At 49.0% G+C, this 24,813-nt stretch overlaps 1 protein-coding gene across 1 annotated transcript; it reads left to right on the top strand.

The window, feature by feature from the left end:
- Positions 1–665: 665 nt before the first annotated feature.
- IL22RA1 (interleukin 22 receptor subunit alpha 1) lies at positions 666–24,443 on the top strand. The gene is made up of 7 exons (XM_035308144.3): positions 666–745; positions 5,206–5,338; positions 6,662–6,840; positions 9,805–9,980; positions 15,721–15,859; positions 20,871–20,992; positions 22,496–24,443. The coding sequence occupies exons 1-7, from the start codon at positions 703–705 to the stop codon at positions 23,423–23,425; spliced, it is 1,722 nt and encodes a 573-aa protein (XP_035164035.3). The 5' UTR covers positions 666–702; the 3' UTR covers positions 23,426–24,443.
- The last annotated feature ends 370 nt before the right edge of the window (positions 24,444–24,813 follow it).

Genomic DNA, 24,813 nt, shown 5'->3' with positions numbered 1-24,813 from the left:
TTTGGCAGATCCTGGACCCAAAGGCTCAAGGTAAGAGTGTCTGGGCTTCCTCACCCCCAACAGCCTCTCTAGGGGAGAGCTGTTCCCAAGCCCACCCCAAGTGTGGGGACCTGCCTTGATATGAAGGATCAAGGAGCATCAGGCACCCTCTATCTCCTCCCGCCAGACAAAACAAAGGAATCACCACTTTTCCTTTGCTGCAAGAAACATTCTGGGACTTTTTTTTTTCTTCTCTTGTCCAGTTATTTTCCTCAGGGTAAATCCCCTAGGAATAGAATTATTAAAGCAAAAGATAGGCATGTGGTTTAGGCTTTTGATCCACAGTGCCAAACTGCTTTTTGATAAGGCAGCATATCGTGGATTATTCTTGCCTTTTCTGCTCCTCGGCTCCCTGATAAACCACTTGGGATGAATCAGCCACCAGACCAGATAAACAAGCCAGCCTGTTACTGTTGTTGCTGTTGTCTGCAAGAAGGAAGAGAACTCCCTTGGATCCCGCCCAGAACCTGGAATTCCAGAGCACTCAGGCCAGGGCACCTTTGTACCCCTGCTCCCCACTGGCTCAGGTTCTGCCCGCCCCCCTTCTCCCCGCCCCATGCTTGAGTGGATCGGGTGGAGCCAGCTGCCAGGGCGCCAAGACTCCCAGCCCTCCCTCTGTGCACGGCAGAGTGGAGGCCAAGGGAGGGCTCTGTGCCGGCCCCGATGAGGACGCTGCTGACCATCCTGGCTGTGGGATCCCTGGCTGGTGAGTGCCCATTCACCCTGTGGTCAGACCTCCCCCATCCCAGGGGCCAATGGTCAGGGTCATCACCCCAGCACCGTCTCCAGCACCCTCCCCAGCCCCAGCATAGTCAGTTTCGTTTCTTCCCTGCTAGGGCTGAGCAGGGTGCCAGGTGTTCATGGAGAAGCAAATGCCCAGCTTGGATTAGTGGGGGCATAAGAGGGTGCCTCAGACCCTGGGTTCTTCCAGGGACCCAATTGACCGTCAGGTCTTGGGGAACATAGCCAGCCGTCTGAACTGGGGTGCTGGGTCACTGCACCTCAGTGAATGGAGTATTGGCCTGGAGGAGGCAGACATCCTTCGGTCCCTCAAATGGTGCTGGCACTGGCACAGTTTGTGCCATCTCTTCCTCTGCCTCTCACCTGGCACTGGCCTGACAGGGGAGACGGAGGAGGGATGGGGGAACGGAGCTTGAATTCCACCATTGCCACCCTCCATGTCCCTGCAGGGCCTCTTCGGCCCCTTTTGTTATTACAGATCTGAAAGCATTTTCTCCTAGAGTGGCCAGTTCTGCTACGTTAATAGGTCTTAAGACACAGGACCCGTTTGGAAACAGGGCTTAAGGCCATAGTGTTCAAAGCCAATCAAGTGGGTTTCGGGCTCCTCATGATGGAGGATGTTACATGAGCCCCTAGACTCTGTCTCTGCTCAACTCAGGGAACTTCCTTAGGAAGTCAATGTATAGTCCTGATTAAGGATGGTGAGGAGTTATGGCCTCAGCCAGGCCCTCCTTGCTCCGGGGCGGGAAGAGGCCCACAAAGCTGCAGAGCTTACCGGTCCCTCTGCCGCTGCCCCCCAGGGCTTCCAGCTCTGTGGGGCTCCTTCAGTCTGTGCTCCCCAGAATCAGGCTGAGCATCCCAGGAAGATGCGAGGCACCCCCGCGAGGCCACAAGACACGTTCCTTTGGACTCCAGCCATACTGATTGGAAATCCTAGAGGCTCCTGGCCCTTTGAGATGGGGGACCCACAAGAAACAGCCCTTAGGAGATTGTCCAGGGTCAGCTGTCTCACGCTGCATGCCCAGCCCCTCACACCCCCAACCATAGGCTGACTCCAGAGCATGTGGAATTGTTTCTTGTTTGTGTTTTTCCTTAGCTTCCCAGCTGGTGGACAGAACGTTATTTTCCACAAGAATGTGAAAAAACATGTTGCCTTTTATAAATCCGCCAGCCTGCCAGGCTCCACACAACACATGCCTCCCCCGGTTTCAGAATACAGACTTTCAACCGGGAAGGGCTGAAGCAGCACAGGCTGAGGCATGGATGACGGATTTGAGGAGGAGAAGGAGCGAGTAGGGCGGGAGAAGAGGGGAGATCGTGTTAGTTCCCTGACACCCCTAAAAGAGAGGGGTGGGCCGAGGTCCACTCACCCCACTTCAGGAAGCCAACTGCAGGTCCTGACTGAAAAGTGGTGCCAACCTCCACGGAGCCCAGGGTCTTTTGCCTTGACAATATTCCCCGCCTCAGCCACCAGCCTTCAACCCAGATGAGCCCTCTGTTTCCCACCCAGAACACAGACCTCAACCAGCAACCGTTCTCACTGCAGACTCTACCCCAACCCTTGATGGAGCCTCTCAAATGCCACCCTCACCCTCCTGCCCTGACGCACCACCCCACCAGAGCTGCTGTTCAGGTCTGACTTGACTGGACTCCTTTCCCCAACTTTAGACTCAGCCCTGAATCCATCCCTGCCCCCTCCAGAACTAACCCCAGTTCCTCCCAGTCTCACATCCAAACAAGACTTCAGCTACAGCCTGAGGCTCTGCAGCACAGCCCTCATCTTGGGTAGACGCGGTAGACACCTCCCAATGCTGTCCTTAAGGCCCCATTCTGGGGACTCCAGGAAGCCTGAAGGCATTTTGCAGCTGCTGGGCCAGAACCCAGATTCAGAGAGGAGGGAAGCCTTCGAGGTTAGCCAGAGGATGTGCAGCGGGGTAGGACCATACTTCCCCATCCCCACCGGTCCTCGCCAAGCCTGAGCACCCGTCTTGTGTGTAGACTTGGAGTGCGGGAATCCATAACTGTCCGCTCCCTCACACCTTGGGCCTGCTGGCGGTCGTGGGTGTGTCTGGGGAAGGAGAGGCATAGACGTATCAAAGACACACACCCAGGCCTCAAGGCCCAGTTAGGGTGCTGAACATTTTCCCACCTGTTTATTTCCCAGGGTGGCCAGGAAGGGAAAGCTTGGAGCCAGTTGCCAGCTTGGGCCTCCATTTTCCCCCCAGCTGCCAACTTAGGCCGCCATTTTCCCTCCAGCTGCCAGCTTGGGCCGCCATTTTCCCGCCAGCTGCCAGCTTGGGCCGCCATTTTGCCGCAGGCTCTTGCTCTCCACAGCCCAAGTCTGGGGGGCTGAGGGAAGTGTTTTATAAGTTAAGGGCTCTTTTTTTACAGGGCAGATTGCTTCAGCGGCTACGCCCCTCTCCAGCCCCTTCCTTGAGGCTGAGGCCATGGCTTCTCTTGGCTTACTTTAAGCAGAACTGGGCTGCACAAAGACCTAAGCTGGAAGAGAGGGCTGTGGACTCTTAAAGGGCCAGCTTCTCTCCTCCTCCCTCCTCTCCTCCTCCCTAAATTCACCCATTGATCAGGTGCTCAGGTCCCTGAAGCCCCCCACCCTCATATAAAAGGGTGAATAAGACAGCCCCCTCCCTACACAGGGAACATCTGGCCTTCCCAGGCCTCCTCCCTTCGGACTCCACACATGTGCTTAGGGGCCTGTTAGGCACTAAACACATTCACAGACACTGCCCCGCTCTATCCGCCCCACAACCAGTCTAGCACGGGATGGCTATTGTAGGCTCTTCACATGCTGACTGTGAAGCTGGGCAACTGCTCTCTCTCAGCCTCAGTTTTCCTCATTCATCAAATGGGGATAGTGACGGTGGGCACATTGTCGTGAGGATTTAATGAAGAAAGGGACTTGGCTGTAAGAGGTCAGGCACTTCACAAATGCCAGCGGCTGCCGTTGTCATTATTGTCTGTCTTTAGGTAAATCAAACTCTTTCCATTTTAGAGATGAGGCAGTTGAGTTCTCGTTACTTAAACAACTTTCCTAAGGTCACCCTGCTCATGTGTAGGCTCAGTCAAGAGTCCTGCCCCCTACAAATTTTGTGCAAGATAACTCTGCCTTTGAGAAGCCAGCCTGATGGGTGGGCAGGGATGGGCTCAGCTGGTGGAGAGACCAGAATTCACAAGCGCCTCCTCCGCCATTGCTTCAAATGACTGACTTGGGGCAAGTTACTTCTTACACATTTTAGTTACATTATCTGTAAAATCAGGGTGAGGACACCAACTTCCAGTTGTGTTAAAAAGTGAATGAGAGACAATACCAAACATCGATGGGGATGTGGAGAAATTGAACCCTTCGAGCAATACTGGTGGGAATTTAAGATGGTGCAGCCATAACAGCTTGGACAACATAGCAAGACCCCATCTCTACCAAAAATTTAAAAAATAATTAGCCAGATGTGGTGGTTCCCAGCTGTAGTCCCAGCTACTTGGGAGGCTGAGATGCAAGGATTGCTTAAGCCCAGGAAGTTGAGGCTGCAGTGAGCCATGATCACGACACTGCACTCCAGCCTGGGGGAATGAGCAAGACCCTGTCTCAAAGAAAAAAAAGATGGTGCAGCCACTTTAGAAAATAGTTTGACAGTTCTTCAAAAGGTTAAAGATAGAGCTACAATGTAAGCTACCAAATTCTACTCTTAGATATATAACCAAGACAACTGAAAACATGTGTCCACTTATAAAATTGCAGTGTTCACAGCAGCATGGTAGCCAAAACGTAAAAACAACCCAAATGTCCTGATGAGTGGATAAACAAAATGTGATGCATCACACAATGGAATAATATTCAGCCCTAAAAAGGAAGTACGAATCCATGCAACCACATGTGTGAAACTTGAAAACATTATGCTAAATGAAAGAAGCCAAGGCTCTATTTTTATAAAAAGTCTAGAGTAGGCGAATGCACAGACACAGGAAGTAGATTCATGGTTGTCAGGGGTTAGGGGAGGAGAAGAATGGGGAGTGAGTGCTAATGGGCATGCAGTTTTTTGGGGGTGGTGCTGAAAATATTATGTTCTGGAATTAGATACTAGTGATGGTTTCACAACATTGTGAAAATACTAAGAAACCATTGAACTGAACACTTAAGGTGGTGACATGTATGGAATGTGAATCACATCTCAATGCAAAGCAAAATGACTGAGAGTGGATGGTTGCTTAGAGCAGTGTGGGGAGTGTCCCCTCTCGCTGGCCTGTTTATAGAAGGCTGGGGGCCGGGGTCTGCCTGCTCACCCATCAGGCTGGCATCTTGAAAGCAAAGGCACTTTGCAAGAAATTTATATGGATCAGGACTCTGAGTCCACATGTGGGCAGAATGACCCTGGGAAAGCCCCTGCTCACCCTCCTCCCACCCTCTTGCAGCTCATGCTCCTGAGGACCTCTCAGATCTGCTCCAGAACGTGAAATTCCAGTCCAGCAACTTTGAAAACATCCTGACTTGGGAGAGCGGGCCAGAGGGTACCCCAGGCACGGTCTACAGCATCGAGTATAAGACGTATGCTTCTCTCCTGACCCCACCTCCTTTACTCTGAAGCCAGCACCTCTCCAAGGAATCCCCTCCTCTCTGTATGTCTCCATGTCCCCAGGACTGGCATCACACAGCCCCTCCCAGATAAAGCTTTGCTCCTTTATGTTTCTTTTGCGGAGGGAGAATAAAATGAGGGTGAAAAGTACAGGCGATAGAGTCAGGCTGTCTGGGCTTAAATGCCAGCTCTTGCCTGTATAACCTTGGGCAGCCAGGTAACCACACCAAGCCTCAGTTTCTCTGCCCACAAAGTGAGGAGAATGACAGCACCTTCATCACAGGGTTGTTGGGTGGATTAAACGAGATAAAGTCATTAACGCTTGTGCCTGGAAAATTATCAGCTACCAATAATTGTCTTATTATTATTAATGAGATCAGGTCAACCAAACATGCACACAGCCCCTCTAGCCCACACTCCTGTTTCTGCTCCTCTCCCTCCTATGCAGGTGAGGAGGGGTGGCCTGGACTCAGGAGTCCTCAACCCCGGCTTCCACTCCTGGTCATGCCACGCTGTCCTGTGGCAAGTTACTTCCCCGTCTCTGAGCCTCATTTCTCTCATCTGTAATATGGGGATAACAGGGCCCACATCAAAGGGTTATGGTGATGATGAGCCCTGAATGCAGACTCAGACTGGCTGGGTTCAAATCCTGGCTCCCCACGTGCAGGCTTCAAACATGTGGGCTCTTTACTTCTTTGAGCCTCATCTTTTTTATTTGGAAAATAAAGAGAATAGTCTGGGCACAGTGGCTCACCCCTGTAATCTGAGCACTTTCGAAGGCCGAGGCAGGTGGATCACTTGAGGTCAGGAGTTCGAGACCAGCAGGCTGGCCATACTGTCTCTACTAAAATCACCAAAATTAGCTAGTCATGGTGGTGCACTCCTGTAATCCCAGCTATTCTTGAGGCTGAGGCAGGGGAATCACTTGAACCTGGGAAGCAGAGGTTGCAGTGAGCCAACAAATGCACAGCTGGACTCCAGCCTGGGTGACAGAGCGAGACCCTGTCTCAAGGAGAGAAAGAGAGAGGGAGAGGGCGAGAAGGAGAGAGGGATAGAGGGGGAGAGGGAGAGGGAGGGGAAAGGGGAGAGAGAGAGAAAAAGAGAAAGAGAAGGAAAGAAAGAAAAAGAAAACGCCTCAGAGGAACATTGTGAGAACAAAATGAGATATTCATATAAAGGGCCTGGGTCACCGAATGTGCTAAGTAAATTAGATCTCCTTGACATTATTAATAAGCCACAGGCCTAAGGCCAGCCTTTCCATCACCTCGGTGACCCAGCCCCTCCCTGGCCCACAGGTACGGAGAGAGGGACTGGGTGGCAAAGAAGGGCTGCCAGCGGATCACTCGGAAGTCCTGCAACTTGACAGTGGAGACGGGCAACTTCACAGAGCTCTACTATGCCAGGGTCACCGCCGTCAGCGCGGGAGGCCGGACAGCCACCAAGATGACCGACAGGTTCAGCGCTCTGCAACACAGTGAGTTGGAGCCCCTGTGGGCTTCAGGGGAGGGGAGAGGAAAGCACAGGTGTTTGGGGTGGGATGGCTCTTCCCCTCTGGAGTGGGTGGAGGGCCCAGAAGGGGCTTTCTGCAAGGGGAGGGAGACAGTAAGGGGTGTGGCTTTTAGGGAAGGCACTGCCCCCACACATACACACCAATTACAGTGTGCCCCTAGCAGGTTTCTTCCTTTTTCTCCACTCCAACCTCTCTAGTTCAGACTACGCTTATCTCACCCCTCAACTGTGGTCAAAGCCAGCTAACTTGTTTCCCCAACTCCCTGCTTTACCACCTCCTCCAGCCCATTCTCCACAGAGCATTTAGAGAGATCTCCTCAACACATAAATCCCACCTTCTCTCTCATCTTAAAACCCTCTGAGAGCTTCTCATGACTCTTAAAATAAGATCCAACTCCTTGCCATGGCCCTTGAGGCACTGCCTATCCTGGTCCTAATCTCGAACCTGTCTTCCAGGGCAGCCAGGCCTCGGACAGTTCCTGCCTCGGGGTCCTTGCTGCTCCCACTGTCTTGGGGCACTTCTGGGCTCTTCACATGACTGGCTCTTTTCCAGTTCTCAGGGCTCAGCTTCAACATCGCCTCCCAAGTCAGTGTCCCCACCTCCAGCCCTGGTGCCCTGGTTTTGGGAGGCTGCTGCCTGTGATTCTCTGTTGCAATGCACAGTTTACTGCCTTCATCACTCGCGCTGCAATGACTGTGTTTGCTGACCTGTGTTATCTGCCTCTCACTCTAAAATGTGAGCTCGAGAACGGCACGTGTGGGCAGCAGAATCCACCACATTCCCAGCATAGTGCCTAGCACATAGAAGATGCTCAATAGCTGGGCGTGGTGGCTCACACCCGTAATCCCAGCACTCTGGGAGGCTGAGCCAAGAGGATCATTTGAGCCCAGGAGTTCAAAACTAGCCTGGGGAACACAGTGAGACTCTATCTCTACAAAAAATTTAAAAATTAGCCAGATGCAGTGGCATGCACTTGTAGTCCCAGCTACTTAGGAGGTTGAAGTGAGAGGGTAGCTTGAATCCGGGACGTCAAGATTGCAGTAAACTGGGATTGCACCACTGCACTCCAGCTTAGATGACACTGTGAAATCCTGTCTCAAAAAAAAAAAGACACTCAGTAAATGAATGAAGGCATGGATAGCAGTTGCTGATATGATTTGGCTGTGTCCCCACCCAAATCTTATCTTGAATTCTAGTTCCCATAATCCTGTCTTGTGGGAAGGACCCATGGGAGGTAACCGAATTATGGGGACAGTTTCCCCCATGCTATTCTCATGATACTAAGTTCTCACGAGATCTGATGGTTTTATAAAGGATCTTTGTTTTTGCTCCGTTCTCATTTTCCTTCCTGCCACCATGTGAAGAAGGACATGTTTGCCTCTCGTTCCACCATGATTGTAAGTTTCCTAAGGCCTCCCCAGCCATGTGGAACTATGACCTTTATAAATTACCCAGTTTCAGGTGTGCCTTTATGAGCAATGTGAGCACAGACTAATACAGTTGCCAAACTCCCCGCACAAGCTAAGCATGTGATCATGTTCAGCAGTTGACTTTACAGTCACACATAGCTTTTTAGGAAAATAAAAAATAGGGCCGGGCGCAGTGGCTCAAGCCTGTAATCCCAGCACTTTGGGAGGCCGAGGCAGGTGGATCACGAGGTCAACAGATCGAGACCATCCTGGTCAACATGGCAAAACCCTGTCTCTACTAAAAAATAGAAAAAATTAGCTGGGCACGGTGGTGCATGCCTGTAATCCCAGCTACTCAGGAGGCTGAGGCAGGAGAATTGCCTGAACCCAGGAGGCGGAGGTTGCGGTGAGCCGAGATCGCGCCATTGCACTCCAGCCTGGGTAACAAGAGTGAAACTCCATCTCAAATTAATACATAATAATAAAAAATAAAATAAGGTATTGTATTTTTAACCTGGTTTGTTCAATGAATTCATGCTTATTGTTGAGAATTTGTGAAATATAGAAATACATGAAGAAAAATAAGAGTCACCCAAAATGACCTTAACATTCAAACATAACTGCAGTTACTAGTAGCTGTATCTATTTTTCAATCTGGCATTGCTTTTCTGTCCTACGTTCTTTTTCTCCATCTATTTGTATCGTGAACATTTGCTCATATCATTAAACATTTTTGTGCAACATGATATTTCACAGTGCAAAATGATCCATTCTAGGGAGGTACTCTAATTTACTTATCTATTTCCCTTTTTGAGAACATACAGTGCAGATTTTCAATTTTATTAGCACCACTGAAGTAAACATTGTTCTGACTCAGCTATTTTCAATCTTGAAGGCCAGTGGATCATTGAGGTATTTTTACAAATTAGATTCAGGGAAAGTGAGGTCTATGAATCCCTGAAGTTGGATGTAAGATTTTTGTATGTGTACATTTTGGCAGGGAGAAGAGCCACAGCTTTCATCACATTCTCAAAGGAGTAAAACCAGCAAAGCTCATTTGGCAATTTGGAAAATTTCTTCTTGAGAGAGACGGAAGTCTTCAGCCTGACCTTTGAGGCTGCATCGCAGTATTAGGCCCCAGATATTATTTCGGATGTGTAGTTGATGTCATTGGCATCCCCAATATACTCAATAGATGAGGGGGGAAGGGTGTTCCAGGCTGACTTAAAGTAGGGACACGGGGGGTTGGGATGTGTGGGGGTAAGCCAAAGGCATGACTAAGAGAGGGGGCCAGTGCCCCTCACCCTGGGTTTTTCTCATCCACCCTTGGTCATCCCTTCTCCAGCCTGAAACCAAAACACCAGGGCTTGCAGAAATGTCTCTCTTTTCACTGTCTGTTTAGCTGGCATTGGCGTGGAAGGAGAGAGAGTCCAGTCATTTTCCACTGTCCAGTGTGGCCTCAGACACTACACACCAATTCTGACTTTTTCTTTTCTCTTTTCTCTCTCCCTATCCCCAGCTACCCTCAAACCTCCTGATGTGACCTGTATCCCCAAAGTGAGATCAATCCAGATGATTGTTCATCCTACCCCCACACCCATCCGTGCAGGGGATGGCCACTGGCTAACCCTGGAAGAAATCTTCCATGACCTGTCCTACCGCTTAGAGCTCCAAGTCAACCGCACCTACCAAATGGTAAGTGTATGTCGCACCCTGGTCTTTCTCTGCCTAGGAAGCCTGTCCCTTCTCAGTTAGACCTGAGCTACTGTAAGAAAAAAGGGGACATGTTATGTAAATCAGCATTTCCCAAAACATGTCCCTTGAAGCCCGGAAAACATCACAAATGACAACCTCTCTCGTAGATTCACACACACAATAGCCAGCCAAAAGCTCTAACAAGTCCTGCAGAGCCAAGACTCCACTATCAATTTGTTTAATACAACTTCTCCCAAATTTATTTGACCAGAAAAACTGTTTTTTGTTTGGTTGGTTGTGATTTTTTTTTTTTAGACGAAATTTTGCTCTTGTTGCCCAGGCTGGAGTGCAATGGTGCGACCTCCGCTTACTGCAACCTCTGCCCCCAGGATTCAAGTTACTCAGCCTCCTGATTACAGGCACACACCACCACACCCGTCTAATTTTGTATTTTTAGTAGAGACGGGGTTTCTCCATGATGGTGAGGCTGGTCTCGAACTCCCAACCTCAGGTGATCCGCCTGCCTCAGCTTCCTAATATGCTGGGATTACAGGCGTGAGCCACCACGCCCGGCTACATTATTTTTTGTTTAATACCTTCTCACATCCTGGGGAACAACCTCTATTAATATCTTCAGATGTTTACTTTAGAAAATGCGAGGACCAATTTCTACTGCTGCAGTTCTTTCTACTAGCTCTCCACTGTTTGCAGGAACTATATACAGTTCAGTGTGGTAAGATGAGTAATAATGAGAGGTAGAAGGCAAGGGCATAAATTGTCAAATAATATAGAAGTTCTTTCTTTTTGGATTCAGAAAATATTTGGTACCCCCTACCCCTAACACGTGCCACCAATCTACAATTCAGTTAAATGAAGATTTATTTCCTACTTTGTGGTTCCTGCTTGCAAGGAGCTTATCATCTCGGAGGTGAAGAGGGAGCTAAAACAAGAATGCAGTAGCTATCAGTGGAGGATAATACGGGTGTTGGGAGGTGGGGCAGGATGTCAGCACAGCAAGACTTGAAACTTCCAGAAAACTTTTGTGAAGCCGAAAATGACATAATATGCATATATGACCTGACATGGCTCAGAAATTGGTATTGTCTTCCAGAAAGACAATACCAAAAGTCATTATTTTAAAGCATACAATTTAGATGCTGTTTATTCATAAAGTTGTGAAACCATCACCACTATCTAATTCTATCTAACTGGCTTCCAGAAAGCCAACACCAATTTCTGTGGCAAGCCTGGTAATATATCAATATTAATGACATCTTGGTAACGCATGCATAATATGCATGCCAGGTAGTATATGCATATCATATCATTTAATCTTCATCAGAGCCTTGTGAGAAAGGTTCTGTCATCTCCATTTTCTAGATGAGGGAACCAAGAGAAATTAAGTCACTTGCTCAAGATTGTTCAGCAAATAATAGTGTAGACAGAATTCAAAGCCAGTTCTGTTTAGCCCACATTTCTTCCACCACTGGCCGCCTATACTGCTCCACCATAATCAGAGAGAAAAATAGGAAAACTTAAGCCATTTTTTAGAAAAAGAGACAAGGCCTCACTATGTTGCCCAGGCTAGTCTTGAATTCCTGGGCTCAAGAGATACTCCCACCTTGGCCTCCCAAAGTGTTGGGATGACACACGTGAGCCACCACACCTGGCCATCTTAGGACATTTTTGAAAAGCACGGAACTGCCCACTTTGACTGGAGCATAAGGACATGTAAAACAGTTTCTCAGAACTTGGTCCCAGAGAAACAGCATCAGAATGTCCTGCAGCACTTGTTTAAAATGCAGAGCCTTGGGTCCCCTCCAGTCAACTTAATTAATATTTTGCACTTGCGTCCCTGGGATGTGGGTTTTAGTGAGCAACCCAGGTGCTTCTTCCCCAACGCAAAGCTTGAGAACCTCTGGTGTAGAGGGACCCTGGGAGATAAACCTCAGAAGACTGGATGGGACTATGCTGTAGAAGGGGTAGGGTGGTAAGGGGATTTCTTTCAGTAGTTGGGGGGAGCCACTAGAGATTACTGAGCAGGGAGAGTCCCCATCATGTCTATTATTTGGTAAGCATTTGGGTTCTTATTAAATATTTTATTGCTATTGATTTCTAACTTATTCAGTTTGTGAACACAGCTGTATGATTTGAGTCCTTTTAAATTTATCGGGGCTTGTGTTATTTCTGGCCCAGCCTATGGACTGTCTTGGTGAGTGCTCCTTGTGCACCTGAACAGAATGTATATTTTGCAGTTGTTTGGTGGAGTGTGCTATAAATATAAATTAGGTAACAGTGGTTACTTGTGACATTCAGATCTTCTGTGTCTTTCCTGATTTAGGTGAGAGGTCAATTTGAGAGGTCAATTAATTGCTGAAAATAGTAACTCTCCAACTATAAGTGTGTCCGTTTATGCACCGGACACGCCTGTCATCCCAGCACTCTGGGAGGCTAAGGCGGGAGGATCTCTTGAGCCCAGGAGTTCTATTTCCCCTTTAATTCTGTGCATTTTTGCTTCACGCATTTCAAAACTCGGTTATTAAATATATATGCATTTATAATTGTTGTATCTTCCTGATAGACTGACCCTTTTGTCATATGAATTGTTCCTTTTTATTTGTAGTCACACTCTTTGTATTGGAAGTCTACTCTACCTACTCTAGGTTAGTATAGCCACTCCAGCCTTCCAATGGTTTGCATCGTATATCATTTTACATTTTTTACATTCATTTTCAATCTCTCTGTTATTATATTCAAAATGTATCTCTTTAGCTCTGAGAGCCTTTACCTTTTTTTGAGATATAATTTACATGCCATGGAATTCATTCTTTTAAAGCATACAATTCTGATGTTATTTGCATATTCACAAGTTATGAAACCATGACCGCTATCTAATTCTATCTTATCAATCTTTCTTCAAGTTCTCTATTTTTTTCTATCATTTCCAAAATGTTGTTGAGATAATTCAGTGGATTTTTAAATTTCAGATAACAATATCTAGAATTTTTCCAATTCTAAAGTTCCCAGTTTTTGTAGTTTCCATATTCTACTGAGATTTTTCTATTCATTCATTCAATATGAGCATATTTTTGCTTCACTTACTGAAGCATGGTTATGCAGCTGCTTTAAAATAGTTGTCAGCCAGGCGAGGTGGCTCACGCCTGTAATCCCAGCACTTTGAGAAGCCAAGGTGGGCAGATCACTTGAGGCCAGGAGTTCGAGACCAGCCTGGCCAACATGGTGAAACCCCATCTCTACTAAAAATACAAAAATTAGCCAGGTATGGTGGCAGGCACCTGTAATCCCAGCTACTCAGCAGGCTGTGGCAGGAGAATCACTTGAATCTGGGAAGCAGAGGTTGCAGTGAGCTGATATCGCACCACTGCACTCCAACCTGGGTGGCAGAGCGAGACTGTCTTAAAATAAATAAATAAATAAAATCATTGTCTGCTAATTCAACATTTTGATCATCAGGTCAGTTACTGTTGATTGTCTTTTCTCTTGAATATGGGTCACATATTCTTTCTTTGTATGTCTAACAGTTTTGAAATGTATCCTGGACATTATGTTGAAATTACTGTCGATTCTGTTATATTCCTCCCAAGAGTATTGGTTTGGTTTCATCTGGTTTTGGCAGGCAATTACTTTGGCTAACTCTGAAATCTCTGTTCTCTTTTTTGTTGTTTTTAACTTTACCTGGGCTGCTTGGCGTCTAGCCCATTCATGCTTTCTTTAGGGGCCAGTCAGGGATGTGAGCAGAGTTTATACACAGAGTTTGGGCCTTCTTCTCTGTGGATCTCTCCTGTCTGTAGTTTATTCTCTCATTTTCCAGGAGCTACAATTATTCCAAACCCTGCCTTTTGGGTATTCTAGCCAGTAAGAATACAGGGTTTCTAACTAGGTTTTAGCCATCCTACAAGGTATAGACTGGGGTCTGCCTTCAGGCTAAAAGACAGTAAAAATGGGAAATTTACCCATTGCCCTTCCTCCTCTCTCCAGTATGTACCTGCTTTTATTTTCTCTCTACTGCCTTTAAGTAGTTGTTTTTCATTTTGCTCAGAATTTATAGTTGTTATTTTGGGGATGTTTAGTCCAATAGAAGCTATAAATTACTAGGATCAGAATAAAGAAAGATCAAATATGGAAATAGAAGAGATATCAGAGTAGAAAGTTAGAAGACTATTTCAATGGTATAAGCTGGAAATAAGAGCTAAACCAGGACGGAGGGAGTGAAAAACTTGCGGAAGGAGGAATCAGGGCCTTGGCAAATCTCCTGGGGTTCTGTCTCATGATATGTAATGTGTCCAGTTTCAACCATATGAGTTCTACATACACTAAGTTAAATAATTCATTTATGTACTTCTTTACCCACTCTCACCACCACCCCCATTCACACACACAAAAGAAAACAATAAATTACTCTCAACCTTGGCCTCCATGTGCCTGAAAAAGAGAAGGCAGAGCTGAAATACAAAGACTCAAAGAAGAAAATTCTCATTTTTTGAATTCCCAAGAACACAGGTTCTGGCCCTTTAAAGAAAGCTTTTTGGGTCCTTTAAGGGCAATTAGCTACCTAAGATATGAGAGGGGATTCGTCCAAAATGGCTTCAAGGTTTAGGCCCTTGATATTAGAAGAAGAGTGATGCTATTACCAAAATTAGAGAATTAAAAACAGATATGGGTACAGGGTTTGTGATGGAGCAGCAGGCCCCAGAGAGAGGAGGGCAGCATGTTTGGACATGTTGACTTAAAGATGCCCACGTGGTACTATCCATCAGGGAGCTGCCTGGGCCCATCTTCAACAGCTTTTCCTGAGATACGTTTGGGAGTTATCCACACACTGGTGCTCACAGCAGCCATGGGTTCAGATAAGATCACTAAGTGGCGAGAGAGTATGTGAAAGAGAAGGAAATGGTTGAAGAGCAAACCTTACAGAACAACACAGGGGCTAAAACCAGGGAAAGACCAGAGAGGCAGGAGAAGAGCCAGGCAGGATGACATGTGGCATCCGGGGGAGAGGAGTCCAGTGTCAAAGAGATGAGAGATACACAGAGGAATGAGAATCAAAGCACAGTTCCAGCAGAAGGATCGGCAAGGGCTTTCTTAGGCAAGGCAGCTGTTTACCTGAGTGACAAGTATCCAGCATTGAAGAGCCTGCAGAGCCAGGTGGGCTGCAGAGACAAAGAGTCTGGACTGGAAGCCAGGGACCAGGACTCTATTCTGTAAATATGGGTGAGGCCATCAAAGGCTTTTTAATAGAAGAGCATTATAATCAGGTTATCTTTTAGAAAAATCCCTGCAACAGCAAGATGAATATGGAAGTGAACAGGGGCAAACCCAGAGATAAGTGAGCTTGCAAGAGGCTGCTGCTAGAGTCCAGGCTGAAGGCTTGAGGCCTGATTAAGGCAGAAGCAATAAGGAAAGAAAGAAAGGATGAGTGTTCAAGAGTTTTGGATGTTGAACAAAGAAAAGAATTGGAAGAAGGGATGGTGGGAGGTGGTGGAGGTCATAATGGCGCAGCTGGAGTGCATAACCACCTCCTATGGGCCGGATACTGTTACAAGTGAAAGGCACAGGAGTTTGGAGACTGATTGATTGGATTTGGGGATAAAGCAGAAGGGAGGGGAATGGGAACAGAAGGCCGAAGACACACCCATCAGCTTCTGGTTTGAGCTTTCTTGGGATCCATGTGGAGATTGGTGTGTAACAGGAATCACACTGGGTTCTCTGTCCCATTCAGCGCCTGGAAGGGAAGCAGAGAGAATATGAGTTCTTCGGCCTGACGCCTGACACAGAGTTCCTTGGCACCATCACGGTCTTTGTTACCACCTGGTTCAAGGAGAGTGCCCCCTACGTGTGCCGAGTGAAGACGCTCCCAGGTGAGTTCAGCTGAAGCCAGAGGGAAGTGTGGTTCCTGAATCCAAGTCTCAACTCTCCTCTTTCCTCACTGTAACCAAGGTGAGTCTTGGCAGCACTCTAAAAAACCATGGAAGGGTTATCAGTGTGTTATTGAAGTCGGTCTTTGTTTATCCATAAAAGAGGTGGCTGATGAGTTATTAGAGCAAATGTTTGATTCTCACCCTCCAGCCTATGTCTGGATTTCCCCTCTCTCACAGGCTTTGTGTGTGTACCTTGGCAAAGCAAACTCACCTTAATATTAACCCAGGTGAGATAGCCACCGGAGGGAAAATCTGCAGGGGGGAAGCAGAGAAGATAAAAAGATCCCTCAATATCTTCCAAAGTCAAACAATAATAATGGCATCGGGATAACTAGCATTTCCGCAGTGCTAACAGGGACCAGGCACAACCAAGCGCAACCCTCATGAACAGTCTCTGGGGTAGGTATTATTTTCACCCTCATTTTACAGATGAAGAACCCGAGGTTCAGAGTGGTCAGGTAGCTTGCCCATGGCTGGGCACAGTGGCTCACATCTGTAAATTAAGCACTTTGGGAGGCCAAGGCAGGAGGATCACTTGAGCCCAGAAGTTTGAGACCAGCGTGGGCAACATGGCAAAACCCCATCTCCACAAAAAAAAATCAAAAAATTAGCTAGATATGGTGGTGTGCACCTGTGGTCTCAGCTACACAGGAGGCTGAGGCAGGAGGATCACTTGAGCCCAGGAGGTTGAGGCTGCAAAGAGCTGTGTTTGTACCTCTGCACTCCAGCCTGGATGACAGAGCAAGATCGTGTCTCCAAAAAAAAGCTATTTGCCCAAGGTCACACAGGTGCTGAGGGATGGAATAAGGCCTAATTCTAAAGGCCATATTTTTACCACAGAGCTACTATAGACACAGTTGGGGGTTTTTGTAGTTTTTTTGTTTTTTGTTTTTTGAGACAGAGTCTCACTCTGTTGCTCAGGCTGGAGTGCAGTGACACAATCTTGGCTCACTACAGCCTCCACTCACTACAACCTTCGCTTCCTGACTTCAAGCAATTCTCCCATCTCGGCCTCCCAAGTAGCTGGATTACAGATGTGTGCCACCACCACGTCTGACTAATTTTTTTGTTGTTGTTGTAAAAAAAAAAAAAGAAATGTAAATTTTTTGTGTGAAAAAAAGCAAAACAGCGTTTCACCCTGTTGCCCAGGCTGGTCTTGATCTCCTGGCCTCAAGTGATCCACCCGCCTCAGCCTCCCAAAGTGCTACGAATGCAGGCATGAACCACCACCCCAGCCTAGATATAGTTTTGAGTCATCTGCTCAATGAGGTGGTTCCTTCCTCTAGCACATTGAAACTTGATTCTCATCACAAGCATCATGATATTTTTATTAGTGTTTATTTTCATAGACAGATGGAAATGTTGTATTGCTCAGACTGCTGGTTTAGAGGATGGATAGCAGTGGATGAGATAGATTTGGTAAAAGAGTCTCCACTTCATCCTCATGTTCATATTCATGATATCGGTAAGTGATCTCAGTTCCAACCATGCCAACATTCAGAACAGAGTTGAGTCTGCAAGCTGGACACTGTGTGTAGCCCAGCAGAAAGAGGAGGAATGAGAAGGCACAGTGTTAGTCAGATGCCAGCCAGCCACTTGTCTGGTAGCCTCATCCCTCATCTGACAGACAGGGTTGCTGATGCCTGGGCTGAGGCCATAATCAGAGGCCAGGCAGCTGCCAGAGCTGGGCCCTAGAGAATGACGGTCTGGTGCTCGTTTGTTCAGAAACTCGTCAGCTTTCCAAAGAGCCCACAAGAGATGGAGTTCTCCACCCAAGAATCCCAGTGCATTAATTGGCAGGGGAACTATGTCTCATGGCACAGCCAGCACTGGCTACTTGCATGGGGTATACCCTTCCTGGGGCAAGGGCTGCTAGGGAGCCCAGAACAGAACTTAGCAAGAGGAGAACTAGAAAAAGGAAACTGACTTTCTGGGGCTAAGCTGGGAGCATTTGTGTGACCCTCTTCCCTGGACTGTCCTAGACACAGCTCACCTGCTCCTGGCCCACCCCTGGCCCACCAGCTTTTTGACAGTGTGAAGACCATTCCACCCTTATCCACAAGGCCTTTCTGTTGCCTTGTCCTTACATGGTCTTTTTTTTTTTTTTTTTTTTGAGATGGAGTTTTGCTCTTGTTGGCCAGGCTAGAGTGCAATGGGGCAATCTCGGCTCACCGCAACCTCCGCCTCCCAGGTTCGAAGGGATTCTCCTGCCTTGGCCTCCTGACTAGCTGAGATTACAGACATGTGCCACCATGCCCAGCCGATTTTGTATTTTTAGTAGAGACGAGGTTTCTACATGTTGGTCAGGCTGGTCTCAAACTCCCAACCTTAGGTGATCTGCCCACCTTGGTCTCTCAAAGTGCTGGGATTATAGGCATGAGCCACCGTGCCCAGCCCCGTGGTCTTGTTCATAACGCGATACCATTTTTTCCTAAGACTGCTTTTATATAAATCACACTTCTTGGTGGCTACTTCTTGCTGACATATGGAAGGCACCTTATTCTTTAAAATATATTAAAAACAATTCCTGCATTTATTAGGTTCTACTGTATTGCCAAGCAAATATTTGTGCCAAATGCTTCACATATATGATTTAATCTTTATTATTAAATGTGACATATATTATTTAATCTTTAGAACAACGCTGCAAGTTGGGTAGCATCATCCCATTTTACAGAGGAGGAACTCTGGCTCAGAGAGGTTAAGCAACTTGCCCATGACCACACAGCTGCTCAGGGAACCTGGTTGATTCATCTGGTTCTGAAGCCTGGGCTCTACCCACCACTTTGCAGCTTTGCTTACAGTGAGCCCCCTCTACTGCATACTTCCTCCTCTAACTTCCAATTCAGAGTGATGCATCCTGCCCTTGACTGTGTATCCTGACGTCTGCGTTACCTCCAGAATCCCCTTTATCTACCTCTCAGTAGATAAACAGGGAGAGACACAGAGCATTGCCCTGGCATCTTGATGATGGAAAAGGCGCTAAGGGCCATTTCACCTCATATCCTAATCTTACAGATGAGGAAACTGAGTCCTCCTTACAGAGTGGCACGGAGGATAAGTTTTGGAATTACACATGTAACTCCACCGAGTAGCTGTGTGACCTTGGTCAGGTCACTTAACCTCTCTGAGACTCAGCTTTGTTATCTGTGGGAAGGGAGCATGCCTATCATTCTGTGTTGTGTTTTCATGATGTAGTGAGATAACGTAGGTAGAGCACCCAGCACAGCCCATGGTCTGTAGTAGGAGCACAGCCACCGCTGGCTGCTGTTGTTATTAAAGGGTAGACCAGAGAGGGTCATGCAGGCAGGAAGGATGCTCAGCATCCAGGTGTGGCAGAGCCAGACCTGGAACACTCCATATTCCTTACTCCCAGGCGGATGCTGTTCTTACTATTCCATCCAGCCTTCCTATGGGTGAAATGGCAATGTATCAAATACACACAATGTAAAATGGAACAGTGTCAAGCCAGGGACCATTCCATGTCCCTATCTTGTCCTGGGACAAGGAGAAGTGGTTTTCCAGGAATGTTATAGCCATTCAGACATCCAAGTCATGTTTTTTTCCTGGAGTAGGGATGGGGTAACATGTGACAGGGGACAGGGTCTCACCACAGCAGGAAGCTGACCCAGAGAGGCTCAAGCTCATGAGCTAGGGGAGGAGCAAGGAGTGGGTCAGAAGTAGAGGACCCAGGAGTTCCCAGGGTTCACAGTGATCACCGAGGTCATTGGAGCTATTGAATAACTCTCCAAGCAGAGGCCACACAGGGGCCAGGAACAGATTAGCAAACCCTGGACTGGAGGGGTCTTGCCTCCTTAAGTCGCCTTCCCTCTGTGGCGAACTGTCAGTTTTACCAAACACTCCAATGACCTCTTCCTCCCCAAGCCTTTCACAAGTCCCACTTGGATGAGTGACAGGAAGTGTGTCATGCCTGGAACTGGCTGCACCCATCCCAAAGATGCTGGAACACTGGGCGGAGGCTTGGGCACCAGAGCCCTAGTCATCCCTTCCCCTCTGTTTTGGACAGGACAGTGCCTTACCAGGCTCCCTTCCTGATCAAGATCTTCCCTGATACCCAGCCCCTTACCTTGGTAGGGAGGTAGAGGGGACAGGCCTCCCTGTTGTCCCCTCTCCCCTCCCTCTGCCTCTACCCTGCCAGGGAGGCAGGACCGCCCTTAGACTCAGGCAGGAGGGGCCCTTCCTGCACCAGCACTTTAGAAGGCCCTGCTGGCCCTGCCGTGACCATAATCCCCCTTGCAAGATGAAGACTCCATACAACAAAGGGGACAGGTCCATCTAGATCCTGTGGCCTTTCTTCTAGACCACATTGTGAGTAGCCGAGCCCCTGAAACTCTCTATGCATACGGCTCAGAGCCTGTCATCTGTCTAGGCAGTCCTCTTTTGGGGGGTCCTTCCTCATGAAGACAGACACTGCTAACATGCAGTGCAGACCCTTGACCCAAAGGACGATCAACAGGTGGCTATTTGTGGGGGACACTGATGAGGTCAACCGTGAGGGCTGGGGCATCTGTACACATGTGCATGAGGACCCTGGCAGTGTGGGATAGAGCTGGGCCAGGCTGGGCTGGCTGGGGGCCTGCAGTGCGCTGTGGGCCTTCCCCGCTCCCCTTCACCACTTCAGCACAGTACCTAGAGAAGTCCAAGAACTCTGAATTAAAATACGGCATCCTGTATTTTAATGAAAAGTCTTTTTGTCAAGGTGGAAACATAGAACATTTTATGTAACAGTGTAAACATGCAGTTTGTAAATTCTGACTATTTAGACATACTGTATATGGACTTCTATTTGTGATCTTGCATTCTGAGTATAGAAGAGGCCTCCCAGCCCAGCTGGAGAGGTTTTTCAGCATCCATATGTGGGACCGGACCCAACTGGGCCCAGGCAGAGCCCGGCCTCATGCTTCCTCCTCTGGCCCCTTTGCTTTCCCAGACCGGACATGGACCTACTCCTTCTCTGGAGCCTTCCTATTCTCCATGGGCTTCCTTGTCGCAGTGCTCTGCTACCTGAGCTACAGATATGTCACCAAGCCACCTGCACCTCCCAACTCCCTGGTGAGCCATTCTCCTGGGGCGGGAGAGAGAGGTCTAGGGGAGGGCCTGGACTCTGAGGCCCCCGGTTCTCCCCAAGATGCAGAGATCCACAGACAAAGCAGGAGATGGGCCTGCTGTCTCCCATCATGGAGCTCACAGTCCCACCTAAAGTCAACAGTCGTGTGGCCCAGCAGGTCTCAGGACGCAGTGAAGAGGGGTGGGTGATCAGGAAGAGTGGACATGGAATAGGAAACCCACATGGCTTGGAAGTGTCCAGCACCAGGAGGGTAGCGTGGGACTTCAGTGAGCAGCAAGGCAACGAGGGAGGAGTGGTGGGTGCCTGGAGAGCCATGGCACTCATGCCCTGTCTAAACTGGCAGCAGGGCACCACCGTGTGGGAACTCAGGCCCAGCACTGCCTGATCTTCATGTTTTTCAAGAGAAGTCAGAGTTTCTGCTTATATTATGAAATCTCCAAATTTTCAAGTATTCAGAACTAATTTTTTTAACTTTTTTTTTTGAGATTTAGTCTCACTCTGTCTGGAGTGCAGTGGTGCGATCGCAGCTCACTGCAACCTCTGCCTCCTGGGTTCAAGCGATTCTTCCGCCTCAGCCTCCCATGTAGCTGGGATTACAAGCATGTGCCACCACACCCAGCTAATTTTTGTATTTTTAGTAGAGATGGGGTTTCACCGTGTTGGCCAGGCTGGTCTCAAACTCCTGACCTCGGGTAATCCGCCCACCTCGGCCACCCAAAGTGCTAAGATTTCAGGTGTGAGCCACTGTGCCCAGCCATTTTAAACAGAAAATTTTTAAGTGGCAAAACTAATTTTTAAATGGAAAGCCCTTTGTTACAGCTCTTTTAGAATCTGTCTAGCACCTGCAGACCAGAACCCCCTACCCAAAAACAAAACGGAAAGCCCTGCACCAGCCATGCAAATCACATCAGCAGCCCCACCTGATGGCAGAGCCGCCTCTGCTAGAGCAGCCAGGCCCACGGCAGAGGCCATGAGTGCAGCCACCTGGGGCACCTGGAGCCTGCTCTCGCCTGTCCGAAGGACAGAAGAGCTCTGAGGGAGTTTTGCTCAACGTGCAAGTCCAGATGAAGCATTTTCTGTAAAGCTCTCCTGACCTCTCCTGGCTCCTTCCTTTCCTACCCTGACCCTGTATTAGGCCCTCAGGGACCCATGGGCCAGGCAACCATGCAGGCCACCACCTCAAGAGCATGCCCCAAGGCAACCCCAATCCCCATTATCCATTCCCTGGATTATCTGCCTCCTGGAGAAACCAGAGCCTGGGTCTCTCTCCCTGAGATAACCCAGTCCTTAGAACGAAAGAGCTGAGAGACCCTGTCCCTTCGCTGGCACCTAGGGTCGTCTCTGGGAAGCAGAGGGGATATGGGACAGACACATCTTGAAAAAGCCCCAGATGTCTCCCCATAGAGGACCTCACCCACCCACATCACCGGCAGGGATCGTGGCACATACCCTAACTGAGGGGGGGCCCTGTTTTCATCCTTGCACAGAACGTCCAGCGAGTCCTGACTTTCCAGCCACTGCGCTTCATCCAGGAGCACGTCCTGATCCCTGTCTTCGACCTCAGTGGCCCCAGCAGTCTGGCCCAGCCTGTCCAGTACTCCCAGATCAGGGTGTCTGGGCCCAGGGAGCCTGCGGGAACTCCACAGCAGCACGGCCTGCCTGAGACCACCTATTTAGGACGGCCAGACATCATCCTCCAGCCCTCCAACATGCTACCTCCCCAGATCTTCTCCCCACTGCCCTATGCCCCAAACACTGTCCCTGAGGTCGGGCCTCCATCCTATGCACCTCAGGTGACCCCCGAAGCTCAACCCCCATTCTACACCCCAGAGGCCATCTCTAAGGTCCAGCCTCCCTCCTATGCCCCTCAGGCCACTCCAGACAGCTGGCCTCCCTCCTATGGGGTATGCATGGAAAATTCTGGCAAAGACTCCCCGGCTGTGACCCTTTCTAGTCCTAAACACCTTAGGCCTAAAGGTCAGCTGCAGAAAGAGGCACCAGCTGGAAGCTGCCTGCCAGGTGGCCTTTCTCTGCAGGAGGTGACCTCCCTGGCTACGGAGGAATCCCAAGAAGCAAAATCATTGCACCAGCCCCTGGGGGTTTGCACAGGCAGAACATCTGACCCAAATGTGCTACATAGTGGGGAGGAAGGGACACCACTGTACCTAAAGGGCCAGCTCCCCCTCCTCTCCTCAGTCCAGATCGAGGGCCACCCCGTGTCCCTCCCTTTGCATCCTCCTTCCCGCCCCTGTTCCCCCTCCAACCAGGGTCCAAGTCCCTGGGGCCTGCTGGAGTCCCTTTTGTGTCCCAGGGATGAAGCCAAGAGCCCAGCCCCTGAGACCGCAGACCTGGAGCAGCCCACAGAGCTGGATGCTCTTTTCAGAGGCCTGGCCCTCACCGTGCAGTGGGAGCCCTGAAGGGAACGGGAAAGGCCTGGGGCTTCCTCCTTGTCCCTACCCAGTGTCACATCCTTGGCTGTCAATCCCATGCCGAACCACGCTGCATACTTCTCGTCCCAGCCCCAAATGGGTACCCTTGAGAGAAGCAGAGGGCATGGCCTACAGGGCCCCAGCCATTGGTGAGCCCCCCACCGGAGCAAAGCAGCCTGATAAGGACTGCAGTGGAGAAGCTCTGGGGAGCAATCTGTGTAGACAAGCGTGTGCTGGCTGAGCCCTGCAGGGCAGAAATGACAGAGACCAAGGAGGAAATGCAGGGAAACCCCCGAGATCCAGGGCCCCACCTTCTAACATCCTGGATTCAGAGTTCTCAGGGAATCTGCCTCTCCTCGCCACATTCCTGGCCAGTTTCGTAATCTAGCTTGACAGAGTGTGAGGCCCCTGCCTCTTCTGCAATTGCTCAAAGGTGAGAAGAAGGCCTGGAAAAGGACACCTTGCAGGAGGCTGGGCAGAACCAGAACAACCTGCACTTCTGCCAAGGCCAGAGCCAGCAGGGTGGCAAGACTCCAGGGAGGGGTGCAGCCTGGAGCTCATTCCCAGCCAGGGCAGCCGCCTGATGTTGCACTATTTCAGCTTCATTCCTCTGCTAGAAAGAGGCAAAATGAAGGTCCACCAGGAAGGGAGACACACAAGGCTTTTCTGCAGGCAGGAGTTTCAGACCCTATCCTGATGATGGCGTTTGAAAGGAAGGTGAGGACTGTGTCCCCTGAACAGGTACAGTAACACACTGTACTAATATCACAACTTTGGATACTCTGCCTGGGTTCAGCCCATCTTGGCTCAAATTCCAGCCTCACCACTTACAAGTGGTGTAACTTCAAACAAATGAATCAGTGCCCAGAACCTTGGTTTCCTCATCTGTAACATGGGGATCATAACACCTATCTCACTGGATTGTGGCGAAGATGAAATTAAGTCGTTGTCAACGTGCTTAATAGCGCCTGGTACACGGGCAGTGCCCAATAAATGGTAGCTATTTCCTGTTGTGAGTTTTTTTAAACCACGTCACACAAGGAGTGACCCCCTCCCCCAATCTGGATTGGCTTCAGACGCACCTGGCATTTTCTCATTGGCTCAAATGACTTGGATTTCCTCAGGACAGGCAAAGCCAGAGGGGTCTGGGGTGGGAAAGAGGAGGGACTGCAGGACCTTCTAGGGACAGAGTCCAGAGACAAATGGAACCTTCTCCCTGAGATTGTAGGCAGAAGCCACTGTGTGTGGCAGCAGTGATCTCAGATGGCCTCTGTCCATCCAGCCTCCCTGACCCCCCACAGAGGCAGCACTGGGCACACCGTCCCCCTCCCTAGGTAGGGAGAGTGCCCTGTGCTCTCTGCTCCCAGAGTGCTGAC

The sequence above is a fragment of the Callithrix jacchus genome, chromosome 7 (assembly GCF_049354715.1).
Source record: "Callithrix jacchus isolate 240 chromosome 7, calJac240_pri, whole genome shotgun sequence".
Taxonomy (NCBI): Eukaryota; Metazoa; Chordata; class Mammalia; order Primates; family Cebidae; genus Callithrix; species Callithrix jacchus.
The sequence above is the reverse complement of the archived record's forward strand: the minus strand, read 5'-3'. Positions and strand labels throughout refer to the sequence as shown.